At 29.5% G+C, this 24,372-nt stretch overlaps 1 protein-coding gene across 1 annotated transcript; it reads left to right on the top strand.

The window, feature by feature from the left end:
* Window positions 1–862: 862 nt before the first annotated feature.
* LOC122499790 (iron-sulfur clusters transporter ABCB7, mitochondrial) lies at window positions 863–24,312 on the top strand. Its single transcript, XM_043608301.1, has 11 exons — window positions 863–1,119; window positions 11,876–12,127; window positions 13,247–13,427; window positions 17,646–17,812; window positions 17,920–18,198; window positions 18,714–18,888; window positions 20,053–20,210; window positions 20,300–20,463; window positions 21,760–21,889; window positions 22,411–22,686; window positions 24,005–24,312. The coding sequence occupies exons 1-11, from the start codon at window positions 976–978 to the stop codon at window positions 24,215–24,217; spliced, it is 2,139 nt and encodes a 712-aa protein (XP_043464236.1). The 5' UTR covers window positions 863–975; the 3' UTR covers window positions 24,218–24,312.
* The last annotated feature ends 60 nt before the right edge of the window (window positions 24,313–24,372 follow it).

A 24,372-nucleotide genomic window follows, 5' to 3' on the forward strand; every position in this document is an offset into this window, starting at 1 on the left:
ACTTTTGAGGATTCGAACATGTGATCATTCTGATAAAGCAGATTTCTACCAAAATTAGATTTGCCAATATTAATATTCTACAAAATTACAATTCTGACAAGTTAAAGTTCTACGAAAACGTGTTTCTTATAAATTGATATTCTGTCAAATTGAATTTCTTGCAAATATAAAATCGATCGAATCGACATTCTGCCAAATTATATTTCTTATTAATATATATTCTGTACAATTCGCACTGTAACTTTTGAACAATATGTTTTTATTAAATTCAAACATTTAATAATTATTTAATCTTTTTATTCAGTGAATATATATTTATTCTCCATCATATTTCAATTAAATGTCAATTCTGATATTTTACGTTTCGATCTATTAAAATGTAGGTAAAGTGGAAATTCCAAAAATAAAAATTGCAATAATTTCAAATTGTGGAAAAAAAGAATTAGTTTAAAATAATATTCTCCATATGCAGAATATATCAAATGATTATTCCCTACTTTTGAATTTCATTCAATATACAATTTAGGTTATTGAGGATTCGCGTATCTGGTCATTTCTAAATTGTAAATTCGGCATAATGAGCATTCGAACTTATGTTTTTGGTACAGAGGGTAGCACCCCCTATTGTGCGTTGGACTTTAGATTTACATACATTTTGAGGTTAGGAAGCCCATATCCCAAAGTCGTGTGACCGTACCCTACGTCGACCGAAGGCAGAAAATGATGAGAGTGAAAAGAACAACATATCTGCCTATCCCTTTTCAGTCTCATGGGGTCGCACCCTTACGATTTTCAATGCGCTTTGGTCCTATTGTGGAATCACTGTACACAAAGTTGTTGTGGAAACCACCATTATGAACTCTGCTTTAAATTCTTTCAGTGCATGTTTATCTTGTATAGGTTCCGGTTTTAGCAAATAGCAAATGTAACAAATTCAAATGTTTTTATATAAGTGTACACAGCAAGACAGTAAACATGTTAAAATTTGTTCATTATTTAAGAAGATATCAAACATTTTATTTTAAGAGATCACTGAGTAATAATTCAAATGGCATGATACTTCGGACCTCTTATCTTCCGCAGAAGTGTTCTAATACCTTTAAGGTTATTGGACTTAAGGTAATATTAAATAATTTCTTATTTTAGAAAATAGTAAATATTTCCTCAAAATAAACGACTTATTTGTCAGTGAATGAAAAATTAAAATAGTACCCTAACACTAAAAATATAGTCACAAATAATGATAAAACGTGAGAAACTTTGACGTTTTTCGAAAGTTATGGCTAAGTATGACGTTTCAAAAAATGATTATTTCTCATTACATTTTGTTTTAGTACCCAAAGGTAATAAAATGTTTCGACTCTCATAATAAATGATTATTCTGTCACGAAAGACAATTAATTTGTAAAATAAGTATTTTTAACTAATACAGGTAGCTGTCCTTTAATTTTACGAGTGTTGATCATAAATCAAAAAAAATTGTCTGCCCTGAAAAACCTCGCTGCTTTTGAAACTTTTGTGACTACACCGGAGTTATAGTGCCGTTTTGAAACTGAAATCGTAACAAAAACATTGTAGAAACGTCAGGGATTCTTTCGAGGATATTTAGTTAATATTCTATTGAAAATAATTGAATTCTCCCAAAAAATATGATATATTATTTGTAAAAAGAATCAAATTCTTCCAAAGAATGTTATTAAAATTATTGAAAAAATAATTTAATTCTTAACAAGAATTTTATTAAAAATTTTGTGAAATTTTATTAAAATTATCTTGAAAATAATTGAATTCCTGCTAAGAATTTTACTGTTTATAAAAATAATTGAATACTTCCAAAGAGTGTTTTATTAAAAGTTTTAAAAATAACTTAATTCTTTAATTTTATTATAAATTTTTTTAAATAATTTAATTCTTGCGAAAGGGAATAGTTAATAAGAATTTTTTTTTAAATTTTAAATCTGAAATTATTCAAAAATTGATATTTATATTTGAAAATATAAAATTTTTTAATTTGCAAAATAATAAATGGAAGAGTAACATTTACTGTAGTAATTAATAATTATTACATTGATTATTATAATCATAAAAATGTAAAGCACAAAAATTATAATTTATTTTTAAAAATGGTTTGTTTATATTATTTAAATGTTTATAAATATTTTCATTATTACCTACTTTATATATACACAGCCTACGCAAAATTTTCAAAAAGTTTTCAAGTTTTAACAATATTTCTTGAAATTCTTCAAATATCGCAGATTGCTTTCATTTTTTTCAGATTGGAAGAAAAATCTTCCAATCCAAAGTTTCAAACCAAATGTTCCAAAATGAAAAATTTCCAAAATACAGAAGGTTCAAAACAAAAATGTACAAAAATGTAGGTACCAAAAGACAAATGTTCCAAAAATAAAAAAGTGACAAAATACCAATGTTCCAATATGATTTCCAAAATATATATATACCCACACAGCACTAAAAAACAACTTTCCTAAAATTTTATTAAATATTTACTTGCAAAGTTTATTGAAAATTGTGTAAAAATTTAAATGTCCCACTTCAATAAATGTTTATCGCTGTTTATCGTCAAACTTTCCTGAAAATTTCACACTAACCATTTATTGAAGTGGAACATTTAAATCTTTACACAGTTTTCACTAAAATTTGCAAGTTAATACTTGGAAGTTTACAAGTAAATCTTTAATAAATTTCTAGGAAAGTTTCGGTGCTGTGTGCGTGTAGAAAGTAAAAAAATTTTAAAAAACATTAAAGATTCAAAAAATTTATATTGGAAAAGTTATGTTGTATAAAAGATTTTTATAAAAATAGAATCGGATTTTTTACCTTCAAATAAATTATTGGTTAGATGACGCTTTTGAAGAACGGAAATTTTGGCCTTTGGAAATTAAAATCTTTGAAACTTTTTTTCATTGGAACTTCGGTTTTGGAACTTTTGTCCTCCAACCTATTTACCCTGTAGAAGGTGAAAAATTAAGGGGACTTTCTGGTGCAGAATAAGAAAAAACACACTTTTTTAAACTCTAATTGTAAAAAATGTGTTACAGCTATTGCAAAAATTCCTTTTCGATGTTGTTACATATTACAAGAAGAGAATAAAAAAATGTTTTTTGAGTATTTTTAGTGCATTTTAGCAAATGTAAGCGGTGCCCTCCAAAAGGTACCTTTTATCCGAGGAGACAGTTTCTGGGCAACCAATTTATTGTACATAAATTGATTAAAAATTCAAATGGGATTTTCTTCACAGGGGTTTTTCTAAACAACAAACCTCAAAAACAATTTTTTATATCCATTTTTCAAAAAAAATTTAAAAAAGTGATGTTTTTGGGTCAATTTGCCCCAGTAATAACGTAAAATTTTAGAGGTTTATTGTCTAGTTGTTTAGATAAAGAATCTGATGGTAGGTATTTGGTTTTTTAAAATCGGTTCAGTTCATTTTGAGAAAAGTATCTTCCTGTTTCCAAAAACGTGTTTTTGAGAAAAACGCGTTGAAAGTTTTCGTAACGTGTAACAGTGAATTGAGACTCGGGTATAAAAATTTCTATTTTATGTTACTAACAATAAGGGACATTTTCATGCTGAAAAAGAAAAATTAATTTTTTTTAAATCTTTGACCAGAAAGTCTCCTTAAAAAAATTCAGAAGTTTAATTCTTCTAAATGGATAAATTTCCAAAATGATCCAATTCCCCCATAAAGAAGAAAATAATGGAAAATTGTATTTCTTTTAATTGACCTGAAATAAATTTCAAACGACGATTAAAACGAATAAAAAAGATAAACAAATTGATAGCAAAATCTATTCCTCTCAATTGACCCTCCATACTAAAACACTAATTCAAAAGAATGAGAGAAGTTGAACAAACCAGTAGAAATTTACATTTTCTTAACCTACAGTTATTGCTCAATAAAAACGGCAACTTTTAAATGCTTTTTTAAAAATTGCCGCACCATAATTTTTAAGGAAGTTGTAAACTTAAAATCTCTACCATAAAGTAAGCTTACATAGTAGGACCATGATAAAATCATGATAAGCTTACATGATTCGGGGACTGTAACCTGACCCGGTAAAATCATTGTAAGCTTACTGTGAACCTATTACATATGTGAAGTTACAGTAAGCTTACATGGTAAGCTTCTAGGGTAAAAGATACAATAATCGGCCACTTCTAAATTTTGAATTTTCTTCAAAACAATATTTAAAATCACCAACGTCCACGAAATCTCTGCCTAACACTTTACTCATTTAATTGGTTACTACATATTTAGCGCCCCTGAATTCTTTCCAAACTTGCAACTTCATTTCACGAGCTGTCGCTGAAGGCAAAACCAGTACTAATTTGTAAAGGGGAATTCCGCTGAGAAGATAACGTCACGGTGCCGCGACTTTAAATTTTGAAACTTAATATATAAATGATCCGTTCGCTCGAAAAACGGCTTAAGTGTTTTTGAGGGATTTTGGAAAATCTTGAAATTAACATTCATTTATAAATTATGAGTCATTTAAAGCATTATTATTTAACTTAATAGGATTTGGTTTAAACAATTTGAATCAAATATTATAATTTAGATGTTGATTAATACGATGGTAAGCGTCTTTTGAACGATCATCTGCCAGAATGAAATCAAACATTGCACTCGACTTAATAATATTTATTTTAAAACCATCCTTAATTATACACTAAAATAAACTCCAATAAAAGTAATTCTCAATAATCGACAAAACTCTATTTAATTATTTCTCAATTCGCACAAATTACTCGCCACAATTCTACTTCGCGTCAACCCTCTCACGCGTACCCTAATAGAATTGCAAACTCCAACGATGCAAATTAAAATAAGTAACGATTTACTTCGTTACGACATTCACACACACAAAGTCAACATAAAATACATAAAATTTTATAAGACGTTCAATGTGACGACGACGTAAATACATTTTTTAAAGTGTCCAGACACTTTTAGGTTCTTAGAAAATTCAAGTTTTTTAAATGAAAAGAAAATGTAAAAACTGAGTCAATATTTAAAGAATGAAAGTTAAACTGTATTATATAACACTTGCAATTTGTTTTATAGTAAAAACAGAGATTATTATATTACAAATGAAGAGTGTTCGGGGCTATACCATTCTCCCCTACACATAAAAGAATAATTAGTCTATACATTCGATCATTCAAGTCAAGCTTATTTATGTTTCAGAATTGAGTTTACCTATGTTACTTGCGTTCCAATTAAAACATTTGCATTGACCTGAATTCAATGTAAATTCAAGTGTTTGTTAACATTGTAAGTAGCTTCAAATATTTAATACTAAATATTCGAATTACTTTACAATCGTCTTGTTTTCATTCTGCAGATTAAAAATGGGACGTATCAAAAGAAAACGTCGGCAAAAAAAAGAAAAGTTTTTCAAAAGACAAAGTTCTGTTAACACTGTAGATTCGGATAATCTAAAGTCTTGGATGCTAGCTCAAAGTGAAAAGTTCAAATGTGATTTAGTGCCTTATATATTTCCGGAAACTGGAAGAGGTCTGAAGACATTAAAAGATATTCAAGCTGGAGAAGATCTCCTAGAATTACCGAAACAATTTCTTATAACTACAACCACAGTTTCAAACAGTTCTATATCCAATATATTTTTGCCAGATACAATTTACGATTCTCAAAGTGTTCTTGCAGCGTTTATTGTATACGAGAAACATTTGGAAGATTGTTCGATATGGAAACCGTATATTGATAGTTTACCGACGACTTACTCTAATCCAGAATTTTGTTTGAAGAGCGAAAAAAATACATTACCGGACTTTATTAAAACTTATTCAGATTTAGTTTTGAGTAAAATTAAAGCTGGATATCTCTTAATGGTGAAATCAATGAAAACTGCTAAAAAATCTCATTTTGTCTGCTGTCACTGTAATTTGACTTTAGATAAAATAATCACTTTCAATGCATTTCTTTGGGGATATTACACTGTTAATACAAGAGCTGTTTATTTAAATAACAATGATCATATTGATATTAACATTAAAGATGATAATTTAGCGTTGGCACCTTTTCTAGATCTTTTTAATCATGTTTGTGAAAATGTTGCCACAGCATCACTTACGAAAAGAGGTGAATCAGAATTTTATTTAATTAAGACACAAGTATCGTACAAACAAGGATCTCAAGTATTCATAAATTACGGAGCACATAACAATCTTAAGCTTTATACGGAGTATGGGTTTATAATTTCTCAAAATCCTTTAGATAAAGTTACGTTTGAAATGTTAGATGTACAACAATTTACCGCATTGACAGATAATGTTGTTAATTACTTGCATAAACAAAAAATGAATTCAGATATGTATTTTAATTGTGAAGGATTGAGTTATAATGCACGGAATACACTTTTTGTTTTATCAACGTTATCTCATCCACAGGAATGGAATAAAAAGATTTATTGTGAACAACTTGATTCTAATGATATGTCAAAGATAATTGTTCTCGCTCTAAAAGTACTACATAAAAAGAAATATGAATTAGAAAAAAGTTTGAAGAAAATGAAAAACGTTACTCGCAAAAGTAATAGTTTCTTACTCGCAGTTAATTTCATAGAAGAACTTATAAAAATTTCAGAAAATTGTTTTAAAAGCTTTAATAATTTGTATATCTAAAGTTCACGACATTCATTTAGAATTATGTATAAGCTTGTATTTTTATGATTGGAATTTTACTTTTGACAGTCGTCGTAATTGAATTCATATAAATTCAGGTATTAATCAATTGAACAATTATATAAAGAGACAAATATATGTAATACTAAACTGTTTGAGAAAAATGAAAAGTGGTTGTAGATAGTTTCAACGGTTTTGTAAAAACTGTTACTATTATAAAGATTATTATTTTAATCAACATTTGTTAACACTTTTTTCAAATTTTCATTTACATGACTGCTTAAAAATGAACGTTCATAAAAAATTTGCTATAGCAATTGCGTTTATTTTCTTGTATTTTTTATATGAAATAATATTTTGTAAAATTATGTTCTGTTTTTATTTAACCAAGATATTCCAATATCGTTCTCAACATGAATTCCAAAATTATATCAAGATTATCTGTCATTTTTGTCAACATGCAATGCTAAAAACCAACTTACGGTGATTTTTGTTAAAGAAAATTACTATTTAAAAAGTCAATTTTTTGACAGTTGTTGACTACCAAATTCATAATTTCAGAATGAAATTCATATTTATATTCATCAAAAATACTCTTATTATATTTTATGTCAAAAAACGTATTTTTTAAAAAAGTTGACAGTTTTTTTGACAATTGCCAGCTGTTATAATTAATTAATTGAAAAACCTAAGAAATGAGTTTCCTTAAGAATTTATCGCCAATCATTTAAAAAAAATTTTGAATCGGTTAAGATATGTGAGCTGCAGTCACTGAAGAAAAATAATGATCGAAGTTTCCTCTTTTAATGTGTCATTACTATTCCAATTTAAGAAATTTTTTTATTTATACTATGAAAGTACTGTAATAACAGGGGTTATGTTTCCAACAATTCTTTTTTTAACATTTTTTAATGGCAGTCTGATCCACTATTTATATTTTTTCAGGTAATAGCCAGTTTCTTTTGCACCCTAGGCGATTTTCACTTTAATTTTCTTTCTTTTCATTATTTTTGTTTTAAATTTTAATAAATGTCAATAAATAACTGAAAACTCTTGGGAAAGAATAGGTATATTGAAATAAGATTTTGCAAGTTTTATTTTACATATTTCTAGAAAATAGATAAATAGAGAACAATATTCTGCAATCCAAGTTATTTATTAAATTCATTATATATATTATACAATTACAATTTATACACAGTCTTGTAATTGAAACAAATTGAAAACATTTAAAGTGTTGGTTGTTTTATAATAATTCTCTAATAATCTGAATAAATTGTTTTTAATTATAAAAAAAATTCGAAAAATTGAAATTAAGGAAACTTGAGTCATTTATGAGGAGTAATGAATATATGTAGGGCAGACATTGTCAAGAAGAAATTACTATTATTCTGCATTGACCAGGTAATATTACATACGACTTTGCTGCCAATGCGAGTTGCTGACGATAGCGTTCTCTCATTATCTCCAATATGAATTCATATTTTCTAATGCCTTTCAAGGTTACTGTAATTATAATCACGGTTACTTGTATAGATATAAATAATACTAGCTGAGTCTATTAAAAATTAGTTTTCCCATTAGTTTGAGCATACAAGATGCAAGGGCAATAGGACAAAATTTGCCTAGGGCTCACTTTGGTAAGTAAAATATTAAAAATTAATTCCAAAAAGTGGTAAAAATAAAAGAAGAGAAGATGTGGTTAAAAATATCTAATAGAATTATTCTCGCTTCTGTGGGGAAATTGTGAATTATATTGAATTGTTGATTGTATGTAAGCCAAGAGAAATTTTTAGTTTTTTTATCCTGAAAATAGTCATAGAAAACAGTTTCAGCATTGAATAAGTGTTATATATCGAAAGAGGAAATATGAGAGGAATGTTCATTTGCTTTTGAAATGAGTGTTTTTTAGACTAGAGGAAAATATAGGCCAGTCTATTTTTCGAAGATTATATTTGTGGGAATAGAAATGGGAGAAAGGAATGTGGACTCCTAGGTTAGTAATTATACTGGAAAGTGGTCATTTCCCATTGGGTCTTTCCATATTTCTTGAGACCGAAGGTATAAAGTTAGAGCTGACAAAAAAAGGTCGAGAATTGATGGAGATTCATTTGGTCTATTTACAAAAGTTGGTGTACCGTCATTTAAACTAATAAGATCTTTAGAATCAAGTGCAGAATAAAGAGATTCTCCGTTTTGCCACGAACGGGAACTACCCCATAGGACTATAGGAATGGAATTACGATGGGAATAATTAACCCTCTGCCTACGCAAGTGACCGTTATCGACAAAAAACGACAATTCGGTCGCCTGGTGGGATATATGGGAACGATATTCAAAAGCGCTAGAGTGGGGATAAATCAGCGTAGGCAGAGGGTGAAAGTCGCCTCGTATGAAGATACTAGAAGAATTTGTTGCAAATGCAGAATGTAGGAAGTTGGTCCATGTATTTTTAAAAGTATTTCTGCCTGTCAATAGAAATGGAGAAGGTTTCTAGACAGTATTCTTTATTAAGAATGGTGGAAATTCATGTAAATCTTATTCCTTTTTTATTGCAAGAGCTAGACCACCTCTATTAAAGTTAGGTCTATCAGCTCTGATAATATATTAGAGTTAAAATTCAGACACTGAAAAAAAAGTGCTGTTGAATCAAATATCTCCATGCTATTGAATTCCTCGTCATTGATTCAATGACACATTTATTAATCGAAAAGTATATTGCTTAAAATGAAAAAATGAAACTGTTTAAATTAAAAGTACGGTACTGTAGAATTAATGATATTGTGCAAATTGTTTCTATAGTTCATCTATATATAGCAACAGAATTATTTTTTTGCTTCTTTGACATTATTCATTTGAAGCATCTAATAGATAAATTTGAAGAAAATGCGTGTAAATTTAAATCAAATGAAAAATTGTTTGCTCTAAAGAAGCGCGCTCTGAAAACGAAAGCATATGCTTTCGTTTCAATGAGTGGTGCTATTGCGGACTGCCTATAGCATATGCTATAAAAATAAGAACACTATGTTTTGAGACATTGACAGGTACTAAATTTATTGAAATACTTACCCACATATATTTATATGTTTATTAAACCTGTCGTTTTTGAGATTCCAATATAAAAAAGTATTATTTAAATTCTTTTAATTAATTAATGACTAGTTAAATATAAATTCCCTATATAAATTCCCTTATATACGCGAAAAATCTCGAGCACGGTATTTAACCACAAAGTAAGTGCCCAACGTTGAGAAGCGGATGTATTACATTGCAGCGCGGCGGTTCTCGTCTATCACGGAAGTTAAGCCTCGTTGGTCGCGGTTACTAAATGGATGGGTGACCGCTTGGGAATAGCCGTATTTTTCTGACTAAAAAAGATAAGTGTGTTTGAATGTGTATGTGTGTGTGTGTTTAGCCGTTGGGAAAAATGAAAATAATAATAAAGATGTATATGTTAGTGTGAAAAATTGAAAAAAAGATGTGTATAAAAAGTGTTGTATTAAAGGTGTGAGAATTAATTATAGTATATAAAAAACATGTGAACAAAAATTCCCTTTTTTCAATTTATCGTTGGTATATATTTAACCACATAAAAGAATTGAATTAACAGTATGGTGTTATTCAATCGATAGCAACAACTAAAAAAATTAAGAGTACAAATTTTTGAATCATAAAAATGATGCTTTTAAATTTAAAAGTTATAGTCATTGACTCAAAAGCATATACTGTTAAATTAAAAAATTTTGTTTATTGATTCAAAAGGATTCACCTTCGAATTAACATAGTATGCTGTCAATTTGAGAAATATGCTTTTGTTTCAAAGAAAGTGATACTATCGAATCATTAGAATCGGTGCTTTCAAAACAACAGCATATACGTTAGGCAGCCCGTTATGACACTATTCAATGAATCAAACCCATATGTCATTGATTCAACAGCATTTTTTTCTCCGTGGAGTGACCATACCGTAAACAGCTCCAGCAGATTTTGACAGGAGGAGTGAAAGGATCGACAGGAATAGAGGTGTTGAAAATGCTTATCTTAGAAGGAAGTACAAAATCTGGAAGTAATCTGCCTTTAAATGTTAAAAGGACAGTAAGTGAGGGAACATACTTAGTTTTATTTGTGTCTTCGTTAAAAGTTTTCGGAGGTAAACGTCTGACCTCTAATACAGTAGAATTCCAATTATCCGGACGTCCGATTAACCGGATTGTCGATTTAAAGAAAAACAGTTCTGCGGTTTTGAAGTTTGCTTCTGATTTGGAATGTACGGATAGAAACCCGTTTAGAAAAATTATGGAAACCTCTCAAAATAAAGAACTTGAAGCGTCAATGTTTAAATGGTTTTTGCAGCAGCGTTTTAAATAGCAGATTGAAATCTTATTACTCAAAATATATAAATCTTATGCTCATTTCGGTTATCTGGATTTTCGCTTATCCGGATCGGGTCTGGTCCCAATTGATCCGGATAATTGGAATTCTACTGTATTGATGATTTAAATAGATGCTTATTATAGAGGATTTCAATGTTTAAGTGATTATAAATACGTAACATCATTATTATCAATGTATTCGTGACACTTTGATACAATATTAAATATTCTTTTATCAGTTTGCAACCTCTTAGACCTTCTTGACTGCAATTGACGTATCGTGACCTCAGTGTCTGATTGTTCTTTTTGTAGTTTAGATAGAAATACCTAAAAACTAGGGTGATTTCTTCCTATTACGACCTGCACCCTATTGTACCACCTCTCGAAAATGTTATTTGTTCTCGCTGTTTGTTGAATTACCGAGTCGTACTGACTCCACAATTCCGGAATGTAAGTTGTCCCCGAATGTAAGTAACGTCCAAGTATTTTGATATTTCATGCATCTCTTCAGGTAATTCATTTTTCAAGGACTCGAATTCTCGGGCAACGTCTTGAGATGGCACGAAGGTTTAGCGAAGCCAGAGCACATATCATATGTGCAGCAACTTTTATAGTTAACAAGAAAATATTTACTATCAGAATATAGTTTAGAGAAATAGCAATTTCTGGAAACGTCAGAAATATTAAAACTATTCTGTCAGACTTAGCCATACGATTCAAAAAACGTAAAAATTTCTCACGTTTTATCATTAGTCATGACTTTATTTTTAGTTGGATATAAATATAATGTGTGTTTGCAAATAATAAAGAACAATATTTTCAAATTTTTTCAGTATTGCAATGGAAATGCACTGAATGAGGCACAAAAGAAAAAAAATGAACCATTTTCTAAAAAACTGTTTAACCCAGTAAAAAATGCTTTAGCCTCTGTTGGTATAATAAACAGTAAATCTGTTCTGCAAAAGAGGCACTGCTTTCATCCTGGTATTTCAAATTTGGATCGAGAAGGAATAGGTGTGAGAAATTCGACTTCTATTACCACGTCTCAAATGATTACAGCCATGTTCTCTCACATTTGGCCAAAGGTAAAAGTGTGGTTTTAATATGTTTTTCTCGAGCTACATACATTTTTATTTGGTTCGTTTGAAACTGCTCATAAATAAATTGCACATGAAAAGATGTATACATTAAACGGAATCATTAGATATTGAGAAAAATAATAAGGGATATTCCCGTAAGTTCGGCTGATGGTTAAGTCCGCTTTTTAATTAATTTCTCCGAAATATTATTTAACAGAAATTGCATTCAAGCTATTTTCTAAATTACATAAATTTTACTTTGCTAGAATTTAATTGAACATAATTTCTGTTTAATACAATTTCTATTTATTAAAATGTTCATATGCTAGAAATTTTAATTTAATACAATTTTTATTTGACCAAATTTCCACTTTATACCAATATCTCAAAAGTAGAAAAGTGTATTTGGCAGAAGTGCGTCCAAGCTCAATTATTGAAACATGATGTTCTTTTCTAACTAATTGGAAACAAGTACAGTAGAATCTCCCATAAGTTAACTTTCCATAAGTTATAATTTTCTCCTATCAAGGCCTAAGCACAACTAGAGATATGTAACATTTACATACATTTTGAGGTTAGAGAGCCCATATCAATGTTCGCGTTCGCGTTTTGAAAATCTGATACTAAGTTAGTAATCAGCGACTCCAAAAACCTCCGAGTACCGTGTTTGAAGCCATTTCAATATTCCTGAGTATCAATAACGCCTTGTTAACTTTAAGAGCATTTTTTCAAAAACTTGATTTTGATCGTAAGACTGCTCTTAACTGTCCCAATCGTATATTAATTTTTAATACGAAGTCTCAAATTCCTCAAATTGAAAATATTAAAATCTTAAATTACTTTTGACAGACATTACAAGGGAATTCCTTTTAGTCTATATATATGTTCTCGCGTCTCAGATAAAAGTGTTGACTAACAAAAAAATTATTTTTTAACATCCTTCACGCAGACGGAGACATATTGTTTCAAGTATTTATTTATATGAAATTTAGAGTGTAAGATAATAAATAAAGGACATGCTATGTGATGTAATTTAATTGATACAGATTCTTCATTTGCATTTATTTGTGAAAAATTTTAAGCTCACTAATTATTCTAACTGTTTGAGTATCGTCTTTTTTACAGAATGAAAAGGATATTAGAAATAGAGTTAAAATTGCAATTTCTTTATTAATTGGAGCAAAAATTTTAAATGTTTCTGTTCCTTTTCTTTTTAAATATGGAATTGATTCGATGAGCACCACTCAAAGTTTAGGGTCTTCTCCAGAAGCCATAGCAGCTGTAGCTACTTCAATCTTTGTCGGATGTAAGATACTAAAATTTAATAGTTTTAAAATTTTGTATACATATATATGTGACCTGGTCCAGGAAAAGGGGACTTAGGTATCAAAAAATGATTTTTCACTTTTTTGACGATTCGGATAGAATTTATTTGAGACGCTTTTTTTTACATTAGTGTAAAACAGAAAGTCGTATGTGGTTGAAAAGTTTATTAAAAGTAAGGAGAAAGAAGAGTAAAAAGCGAAAGAAAATGATTTTTTAAGTATGGAGTAAAGAAAATTCATCGATTTATAAGATAAAAAACTTTGTTGTATGCAAGATAAACATATTCTATGTTAAAAAAAAAACATACTCTACAAAAATTGATCTAATAATTTTTTTATTTTTCTATTGTTCTTCTTCTTGAAACCTTTTTACCTGTTGTTTTTGAGAAATAGGCCAGGCCGGATTCGTCAGTTTCTTGTTAAATGTTATTTTGTTAACATAATACTCGGTTGTTTTTTAAGGTCGCTGTTTACGAATCCGTTGTCAGATTATAAATATTCAAAATGTCGAATGCAATATGGCGGACGTGTTTTTAAAACATTCAACATAAAAGCTTGAAATTCATTACTTGAGGATTTTTAGGGTCGCTTAGTATGAATGTTATGACGGATCCAAATTGGCGAATGATACAAATTTTTCCTAATCAGCGACCCCAAAAACCCCTGAGTAATGAATTAACAAAATAGCAACTAGCGGGAAACTGTCAAAACTTGTTGTTTAACTTTAACAGTTGTTTTCTCGTAAACTTTTTTTCGCATATAAGTCCCTTTTCTTAGACACGATCACATATTATAATATCTTGTTTTAACAATTTACATACCGTCTTTTATGAAAAGTATATAGTCAGTTCTAAAAACGAAGAAAGAAAACAATGTGAGCTCAAATAGTTATTTGGTCGAAAATACATTTGATCGAAAAGCCATTGGATCGAATAGTCAGTTGGTTTAAATTCGATGAAATGTTTTTTGTGGGAAATTCATGCGCTTCCATAATCTTACTTCGTCTAGCGTAAAATAAAAATTCGTAGCAAATAAAATTCAAATAAAACCTAACCGTACCACTTTAAATAATGAGCATTTTACCAGAATGATGTTTCCTGATTAAAAAGATCGCTCATTTCAAATAACTTTGACAAATTTAAAAAAACCAAAGGTATCTGAATAAAATTGACGAATTTTTCTGATAAGGAAATCGAAAACTATAGGTCGAGCAGGTGACCGGTTTCGGCACTTATAAACTAAATGTCTCCAAGTCTTAAAAACAACTTCGTATTCACAACTCTTACTTCAATACATTCGCAATTCGGGGTTTCTACTGTTTTGATTAAATTTCAGGTCAGGGAAAATTTTACTATTTTGTTCGCCTTCTGTTTAACAGAATTTACCACTTGTGAATAGATCAGCAGCTATCCTTTTCTTTGTTGAAAAGACCATGCAATAAACGCCCAATATTAATGATAAATGAATAGGAATTTATGTTATAAAAAGTATTTTTAATATATTCCAGGGACAACTACGAGTCCGACAAATTAAATTTTATCAGTATACAAGGAATATTCCAGTTTCAAGGTGGAAATGATTCAATATAGTTTTGCAGAGATAATGGAAGTAGAATCGCTCAATCTAATTCCAAACCCTAAATCGGTAGAAGGAATGAAGTAAGCAGCACTTGATCTATTTCTAATTCTATTCTGAGACCCATCTGTTGAAAACACAGGTCTGCATGGTTTTTTCAATAATTAACTGGTTTTAGATGTGTTTTGGTGCGCTAAACATCATTCTGGGATCAAAAATTGCCTAGCATGTTATTTACATGTTATTTGTGTGCAGAACATTAAATAATTTAAATTATGATTATTTTGACCACAATGCAGGTCATTTTAGAATCATTGCACGAAAGTCACGAATCATTTGGAAATAGACAATTTAATATGGCGGCTAATCGTTAAATCACTCACAATTAGCAAAATTGTAAAAAATGCCTAAATAGGCTGTAGGCTTGCACTGTACCATTGAGAACATTTTCACAGAATCTCATAGAATAGAATGTTTTAAATCGGTAAATTATAGACGTGTGCAAAAAGCTCGAATAGCCGAGCCGGGCCGCAATTTTTTTGAGCCGAGCTGAGCCCGAGCCGGGCTCGATATATCGGGTACCCGAATTCACTCGAGTACTCGATTTAATTCAAGCTTTTAAATTAAAAAAATTTTTTTTTTAAAAGAAAAAATTTAATTAAAAATTAATGTAGAAAATTTTGGATTTTTTAAAAGGGCTCGAATCTAATCGAGTACTCGAAAATTTCGAGTACCCGAAATTATTCGAGCTTTTTATAAAGCTCGGCTCGGCCCGAGCTCGAACTGATTAGACTCGGCTCGGCTCGAAAAATGAAATGATCGAAAAATGATCGAGCTTCGAGCTTTTTGCACCCCTCTAGTAAATTAGTTTTTGGGTCTTTAGAAGACCCCTTAATATTGTCTTTTACACAAGTAGGCTTGACGTGCTATACAATTTTTGACTCCAGAATTGTGTGCAGAAAATAAAAATACTTTGAAAACCAGTCTCCTCTCAATTTAGCCTTTCACAATGGGTTCCATAAATTTAATTTCAGGATCAATCTACTAGAAATGTCTATATTCTTCTTATAATTAGGCTCTGTCCTAATTAGGCTCTAGCTACATCTATCATCTTTTTGATTCTTCATAAGTTTTCAAAAAAGGAAAATTTTTGGAAATTAATTTATATCTTCTTTTCTTTGATTTTGTAAATAATTATCAACAATAGTTTAGGGATTAAAAGTTTTCTTTTTCGAGAAAAACTATGGTGAAGTAATTTATTAACCAGCATAGTTGGATGAATTAAACTTTTTGGTAGAAAGCGGGATTCATTCAAGCTCTTGGTATATTCGATTGAATTCGATTTAATTTGCCTGAAATTGTGCAAACGAATTCGCATTCGCAAGAAATGACCAAGGCATGCTCGAATTCGTGCTGACGAATTAAAAAAAATTAAAGGCCCCAAAACTTGTCCATTGAATTAGTATGAATAGAAGGTTTGGAAGTTCAATACAGTTTGACGAATTCAGGAAAATTGCAACATAGCTCTAATTCGTATTCGTCACAAAGCGGGATTCACTGAAATTCTTTGTGAATTCTTTTTAATTTATTTCAATTAGTTTTTGTTTACTGGGATTTTGATTTAGCAGTTGAGGACCCAATAAAAAAGTATTCAGTATAGCCTTTTTGAATTAATGGTAAGAAGTACTTTTTTGGAAGAATTCTCAAAAAACATATTGCGACGGGCCTAAAGTAGGTATAAAATAATGTTGATTGCGAGAAGGAAATTTTATCGCAAACATTGAAAATTTCCTAAATCATATGGTAATAGATCTACACTATATGAATATACATGATTCCAAGGAGAAATGTACTAATTAATTGCAATGAAAGTGTCATACCTCATCCTACATATAAAATGTAAAGTTTTTTAAAAAAGACTAAACTTTATAATTATATGCTTCATAGTGTTTATATTCATTCTCACTAAATCTTCCAGGTGTTTTATTAGATTCATTCGGAATTTTATTAGATTTTGATAGTGTTGCAAAAAGATGGAAAAAAACGAAAATCTCGTCAAAAATACATATATATGGTAAACAAATGAATACCTAAATTCTGTCTTTTTTCTTTTATGCAACACTAGATTTTGAGAAAATTAGTTTCTTTAATTTTGTAGTAAGAGTAAATAACACACTTTTGCGAAAATGGTATTCTCATTTATATTGACAGAAATAATGGCTCAAAAGGACCACGGGATAAATACGTTTTAAATGTTCACCAGAATTTTCAAGTTAGCTTAACTAGAAAATGTTAACTAGATGCATCTAGTATCATTAACCAGAACTTTTTTTTGAAGGTATCACATAAAGATCGATGTATCGTCAAAAGTTAAAAAATTAGACTTTCATTGTTTTAAAGAATATGCACTATGTGATTACTATGTGAATACAACAGTTTTCACTCATTTAAAAGAAAGTGAAAAATAGCAATTATTCTTATCACTTTAATTTTTATATCATACCAAATGGGACTCGAATAAAACTGATTAACAGTTATCAATATATACAAAATATAGTATTAAGAAAAGAGCGTTTAAAATACCACTCACTCAGCTTAATCCATATCGTCCTCTGGCTTTTCAGATGGTATTGCTCGTGCTGGTTCAGCAGGATTTAATGAATTGAGAAATGCAGTATTTGCGAAAGTTGCTCAAAATTCTATTCATAAAATAGCAAAAAATGTGTTTTTGCATTTGCATAATCTTGATTTATCATTCCACTTGTCTCGACGGACGGGTGCGCTAACCAAGGTAAGAAAAGTTCTCATTAAATTATTCTATTACAATATTGACTTTTTAATATTCTATTCTTGTAATTAATCCTTATGTCGTCATCAAATAAAATTACTCTATTATAGACTATAGACAGAGGAAGTCGGGGCATTAATTTCGTACTGACAGCAATGGTATTTAATGTAGTTCCTACAGTTTTCGAATTAGTTTTGGTCAGTACGATTTTGGGACTAAAATGTGGACCCGAATATGCAAGTATAGCATTAGGATGCGTTCTTACTTATGCAGTTTTCACACTTGCAGTTACGCGATGGAGAACGAAATTTCGATTGAATATGAATGAGGCAGAAAATGAAGCTAGTAATAAGGCCATGGATTCTCTCATCAACTATGAAACTGTAAAAGTAAGTTTGAAATCTATCTTTTTTTAACGATTATATTGAAATGTTGTTTCCAATCAGAACGTACACTGAAAAAAAATTTCTGGTTAGGGTATATTTAACACGATATTCTAGTTAAAACAACCAGAATTCTGGTTAAATTAACTAGAATTCTGGTTAACCTAACCAGAAAAAATCTAGTTAGGGCATATTTAACACGAAATTCTAGTTAAAAACAGGTTTTCTGGTAATTCCAACCAGAACTTTTTTTTCAGTGTAATATTACCTTGACAATACTCGTTTGTTATATTATATAGTTTAGTTACTAGTGAAACTAATATGTTCTCGTCGTGATAATTTTCCACTGTGGTATTTTAGAAGAATCTAGAATAATATTTAGAAAAATATACAGTAAGCATAATTAACAGGATTTTGCGGTTGATTCCAGTAGAATTACTATACACTTCATGTTATCTAATCATTCTTCTTTCAAGATTGTAATTGATTTTTATATAAAATATTCCATTTGTTTTTTATAGTATTTCAACAATGAAAAATATGAAGCAGAAAGGTATGACATTTCTCTAAAGAAATATGAATTTGCTTCAATGAAGACAAGTACAAGTTTGGCCTTCCTAAATTTTGGACAGCAAGCTATATTTAGTTCAGCTCTAAGCCTAATTATGGTATTAACTGCAAAAGATATTTTAAATGGTTAATATTCATTTTTTAATTGAACTGTTTTTATTTAAAGCAGTACGTAAAATATATATTTATTTATCCTTTCTCTAAATGTCAGATAGAAACTTTTAACTAATTAAAAGTTAATAGTTACTACTTTGTAGAAACAATGTTACTTTATGCAACAGTTGTTTGTATATTTCGTATCCTGTTTTTAATGCGTAGACATTACATGACTTTTTAGTTTATTGTTATTTGTAAAGTGGTCATACAAATGATAATTTTTTCACAATTTATATCGCTGTTCACTGATTTTTTTAAATGTTCATGCGATATGATTCTATATTTTAAAAATCAGTGCGAAAAGACTTTGGCTCACAATTTTCTAAAATGTAATGCGATATTATTGAAAATATTAAATAATCTCTTTTGTATATAAATATTAGCATGTTTTTAAATTTTTTCTTAAGAAGGTACTCCGGCTTTAGCAGTACTCAATAGTGAGGGACGCAGTTCATACTTATCAACTGCCACCACCACGCTTAAAAAGTACATATTTGAGAACGATTAGCACAGTGGAAAGTGATCAATGTTAGAAAAATTTCATTGGTCCCCCTACTAATTTGTAAATTGTACAATCACGTGGGGCCATGCCTGTCCTCAGGGAAGGCATTTTGATATGTTTCGCTCATTGTCTATGTTGCTTTTATGAAGAATCAGAATTGTAACCAAATTCTGCTTTTTAATTAGGTGATTTCATAAACTACTCTAAAAGAGAAAAACTACGCAAAATTAGTGCCTTACCGAAGAGAAGGTATCGCTACACCCAACTGTACCTTCATTTCAAATATTACGCGTCTGGTGCAAGCAGTTCTGTCGTTCGGAATTGAAAAGAATTTTGCTACTCATATTGATCATATTAGACTATTGAACTAAAGTTTACAACGTCAAACGGGAATTTATATTTAGAGAAAACAAAAAAATACAAAAAGCATACTTGATTAGAAATAAACGGCTTTGTTTGTACATTAACTGTTGTGTAATTTAGTAAAAATTTGCATGTATTTGATTTTGTCTAATTTATATTACACTTTCACTCTGTCTTAAGGCTCACAGCTCATACGAATTCTTTCTGACATTTTAGGACTGGATAATATAAGGATTAAAATTAAATACAATCTTTTTTCCTGAAAATAGGAACTCTAACTGTCGGAGACTTGGTTATGGTGAATGGTTTGCTATTTCAACTTTCGATTCCACTAGGATTTTTGGGTTCGGTGTATCGAGAAGTAAGACAAGCTTTCATTGACATGAAGTCTATGTTCCATTTAATGACATTGGATCCTATTATAAAGGTACTTGAAGTTTAAAGCTTTAAAACAATTTAAAATTATTTACCTAAAGCATTCTCTAAACATCTAAAATTAAAAAATACATTTTACAGAATAAGGCTTCAGTAGTTCCTTTTAATATTAGCCCTAAGAACGCTGATATTGTCTTTGATAAAGTAAAGTATCAATATGTCCCAGGAAAAACGATATTTGATAATATGTCATTCACAATTCCTAGTGGAAAAAAGATTGCAATTGTTGGTGGTTCTGGAACAGGGTATGTCGTTTAATTTCTTCAATTTTGTTTTGTTTGCACAATAAAAAAGACAGTAGATCTTACTGTCTTACTTATACATTTTTCAAATTCTTTGATAGAGACGCAACTAAATCGTTAAAACGGATCATATTTTCAGGGTGTCTAACGAATTATAATTTTCAAATTCCCGGCAAAATCCCGGATTTCCCGGACCTTAAGCTAAATTATTCCCGGATTTATTTTTAAGACATTAATGACTATACTATTAAAATTTCATGATTTTTTAAATACAGTGGAAACTGAATTAACGAAACTAATTCAGGCAGGATCTGGTTCAGATGATAATCAAAAGTTCGGATAATAGAAATTGCAATTATTTTCGTTTATATTTGTGGATAAATGATTGTTTTGGAATTATTTTACAATATCAAATGGCATTTATGTCTTCTTTTAGATATTTACATTAAAATTCACTGAGGTTCAACTGCAATAAGTTTTTTTAGAGATTATTAAGAAGGTGTCCATCTTAGGGGCACTGTTTTTACATAAAAAATTTTGACAATTTAAAAAAATATTTTACAAAATTTGTGTGTTGAAAATAAAAAAATTTGTCTGTGAACAAAAGATACCCAATGTATTGTACTTTCTTTCTTATTTTCTTTTTGTATTATACTTTCATTCTGTATATTCCAATTTAACATATCTTTTTGTGTTTGGATTCTAGAGCATTAAATTGAAACCATGTCCATCTTGAGGTCCTTTCCCCAAGATGGTATTAAAATTAAAGAATAGACTTTCCTCATTTTGACATTTAGTTATGCATATATGGCGATCATTTTACAATTTCCCTAATTTGACATGTCATTAAAAATAACATCAAGTTGGCAAAACTTTGCTATCAGAAACTAATCATATCAAAAAAGGAGTTATTTGTATGTTTTTTTAAATGGTATGAGAGGATTTAGTCCCATAACTCTAAAAGATGAACAATACAGGTTCATAAATATATCGAGTTCCATAAAAGTAAAGCGTTGAATTTTTTTAATTGAGGATATCATTGATGACCTCAATATTGGTAGTCTTCAAATCCCATTTATAAAGTTTAACTACATATGTTTTGTTTTAGTTCTACCAAAGAGTTGATAAAATAAACACAAAATTTTAGCTTTCACTTTTCGAAGTACATAAATCAATTTCAATAAAACTCAGTAAACTATGAATATATTTAAAAAGATAAATGTTTGTGCATTTATGTTTCAATCCGGTCGCTATTTTTATTTAGCATATCTAACCCTTATAATATTATTCGTTTTTCAGAAAGACTACAATAGTGAGATTACTGTATAGGTTTTTTGATCCAAATAGTGGGAACATTTATATTAATGGCAAAAACATTCAAGACATTGATGTGAACGAGCTTAGGCGATCTATTGCTATTGTGCCACAGGTAAATTAGAAATTGATATTTAATTAAATGGTTTAATCCATAAAAGCATAGGTTGAAATTGCTCAAAGAATTTTCTTGTTTTAGGCGTTAATGGGTTACATTTCCCGTCTCTTCCTCCATTTTTAAAATACAAGGGATTCGCCAAAATGGGCCCTTTTCCAAAAATGCTATTTTTAATTAATAAACCGGGTTATTTAAGAAGTTAATAGTTGGGTGTTACTTTATTGAGTTATTTAAAGAAAAGGAATAGAATTAGACTTATTAAAATTTTTTGCGTGTCTATTATGAATAATCTTAGGAAATATTAAAAACTTGATTTCGACAAAAGCGAAAACAAATTTATTTAGCGAAAAGAAAAATTAATTCGACTTTTAGAATTAAAAATAATAAAGATTTTTTGTCTGTATTATATGACTTATATTATTATCGACGGATGAGAGGGGAACTGTAGAAATAAACCTCTCCTGAGTACCAAACTGAATACTTTTAATTATATTTAATTTTCATGTACTACTTTACAGGATTCTGTTTTATTTCACGATACGATATTCTACAACATCCACTATGGGAATTTTTCAATGACTGAAGCTGATGTTTACGATGCAGCAAAAATGGCAAACTTACATGAAAGTATTTTAAAATGGCCTAAAGGATATCAGACGCAAGTGGGTGAGCGAGGTTTAAAATTGTCGGGTGGTGAAAAGCAACGAGTTGCAATTGCAAGAGCGATTTTAAAAAACAGTCCAATATTAATATTTGATGAAGCTACATCATCTCTGGATTCTATTACGGAACAGGTAATATATTTTTATATTTGTACGGCTTTTCTGAATAAGTTAAGATATTGGCAAAATATACTGCCCTACTTTGCAGTCACTGATAAACTTCGATGTGCCAGCGAGAATCACGCAAAATTATAAATTATTTTTGGTAGCGTTTCATAGATCCAACTAAGGATCCACGAAACATTTAACTTCTATTATGATACTCCAATCAATCACTTAAAAGTGTGTTTTATTTTTAATTAAATTATATACAAAGTAACATTTTTATGTACGGAATTAAACCAAAATATTAATTTGTCAATTAGTTCTATAAGTTAAAAAGTAAAGAAACGCTTAAATTTCATTTAAAACTCTTACAAAAATTCATAATTTACAATATCTTAATGACTTTATTTTTGCGGCGTGTTAAATATCCGAAAATATCACTCCAACTACAAGGAAAATAGCTAACAGACATGTCTTTTAAAAAATTTGTTACCACTCTATTAGTGTTATTCAATTTTGGGACCAAGGATCCTGTTCAGTGGATAAAATGCATTAGGAACGACTCCGATATCAAATATGTATAACAAAAAAAAGTTTTTTAGGGAATTAAGAATTATAAGATTTTGAGACAAGTGGAGGTAGATCCACTTTTCTTAAAATCCTTTCTTTGTCTTTGCGCGTGTGCGTCTTAAACTAACAAAAAACCGAACTTTTTAAACTTGATCGTTGAGACGCTACCAATATTAATACTTTTTCTGGTATTCTCCTCCGGTACTCAATTATCACTTTATTATTATATATTATTATTATTAAAACAAAAATTAAACAAAACAATTTATTAACAAAACTCAAAATCGAAATTAATTAACAAACTCTACGGTTTGACTCGTCAAATCGCGTCACGACTTCTTGGAGCTCCGCAAGTAAGCCGCGAAAACGACTGCAAACCGTTACTCGAAGGTTTTCAGGATCGCTGATTACGAATTTTATATCAGTTTTCGAAAATTCAAAATGACAGATGAAAATTTTAAAATTTCGCCGAATTCACATGAAACTTGTTACTTGTAAGTTTTCGGGAACACTAATTAGAAATATAATAACTCTAGATTTTTAAAATCTTAATATTGGAGTAACAATAATTTATGTAATATTCAATATTACAATGCTAAAATGCTGCCGCGGTCAGGTGGGCCCCTAATTGTAAGTTTAAGTAGATCCGCCATTTAGAATTTTCAAAAACTTACATCAAATTTTAATTCATAATCATTGACCACGGAAATGTTCGAATCTCTCTGTGTATCTATATAATAAAAAAAGCTACATAAATAGTTTAAAACAATTATAGAATATCCTCGAAGCTTTACGCAGAGCTACTACTGGAAGGACGTCTATTGTTATTGCACATCGTCTGTCTACAGTTATGGATGCAGATGAAATCTTTGTTGTAAACAATGGTGTTCTTATGGAACGAGGGGAACACGCAGATCTTCTCAAGAATAATTCTTATTACAATAAATTGTGGACGACTCAAAATATTGGAGAGAAAAAACAAATGTAAATATATAAAATGTTAAACACTGATTAATCAGAGCAAATAATTTAACAAATTAACTACGCAATTAAATGTTATTATTAATATATTGTTTCATCATACTTAACTATTTCATTTATTATGTTGTAATGAAGAAATTTTGAATGTTTTAATTAATTTAA

This window comes from Leptopilina heterotoma, unplaced genomic scaffold (genome assembly GCF_015476425.1).
Source record: "Leptopilina heterotoma isolate Lh14 unplaced genomic scaffold, ASM1547642v1 Lhet_177, whole genome shotgun sequence".
NCBI lineage: Eukaryota > Metazoa > Arthropoda > Insecta > Hymenoptera > Figitidae > Leptopilina > Leptopilina heterotoma.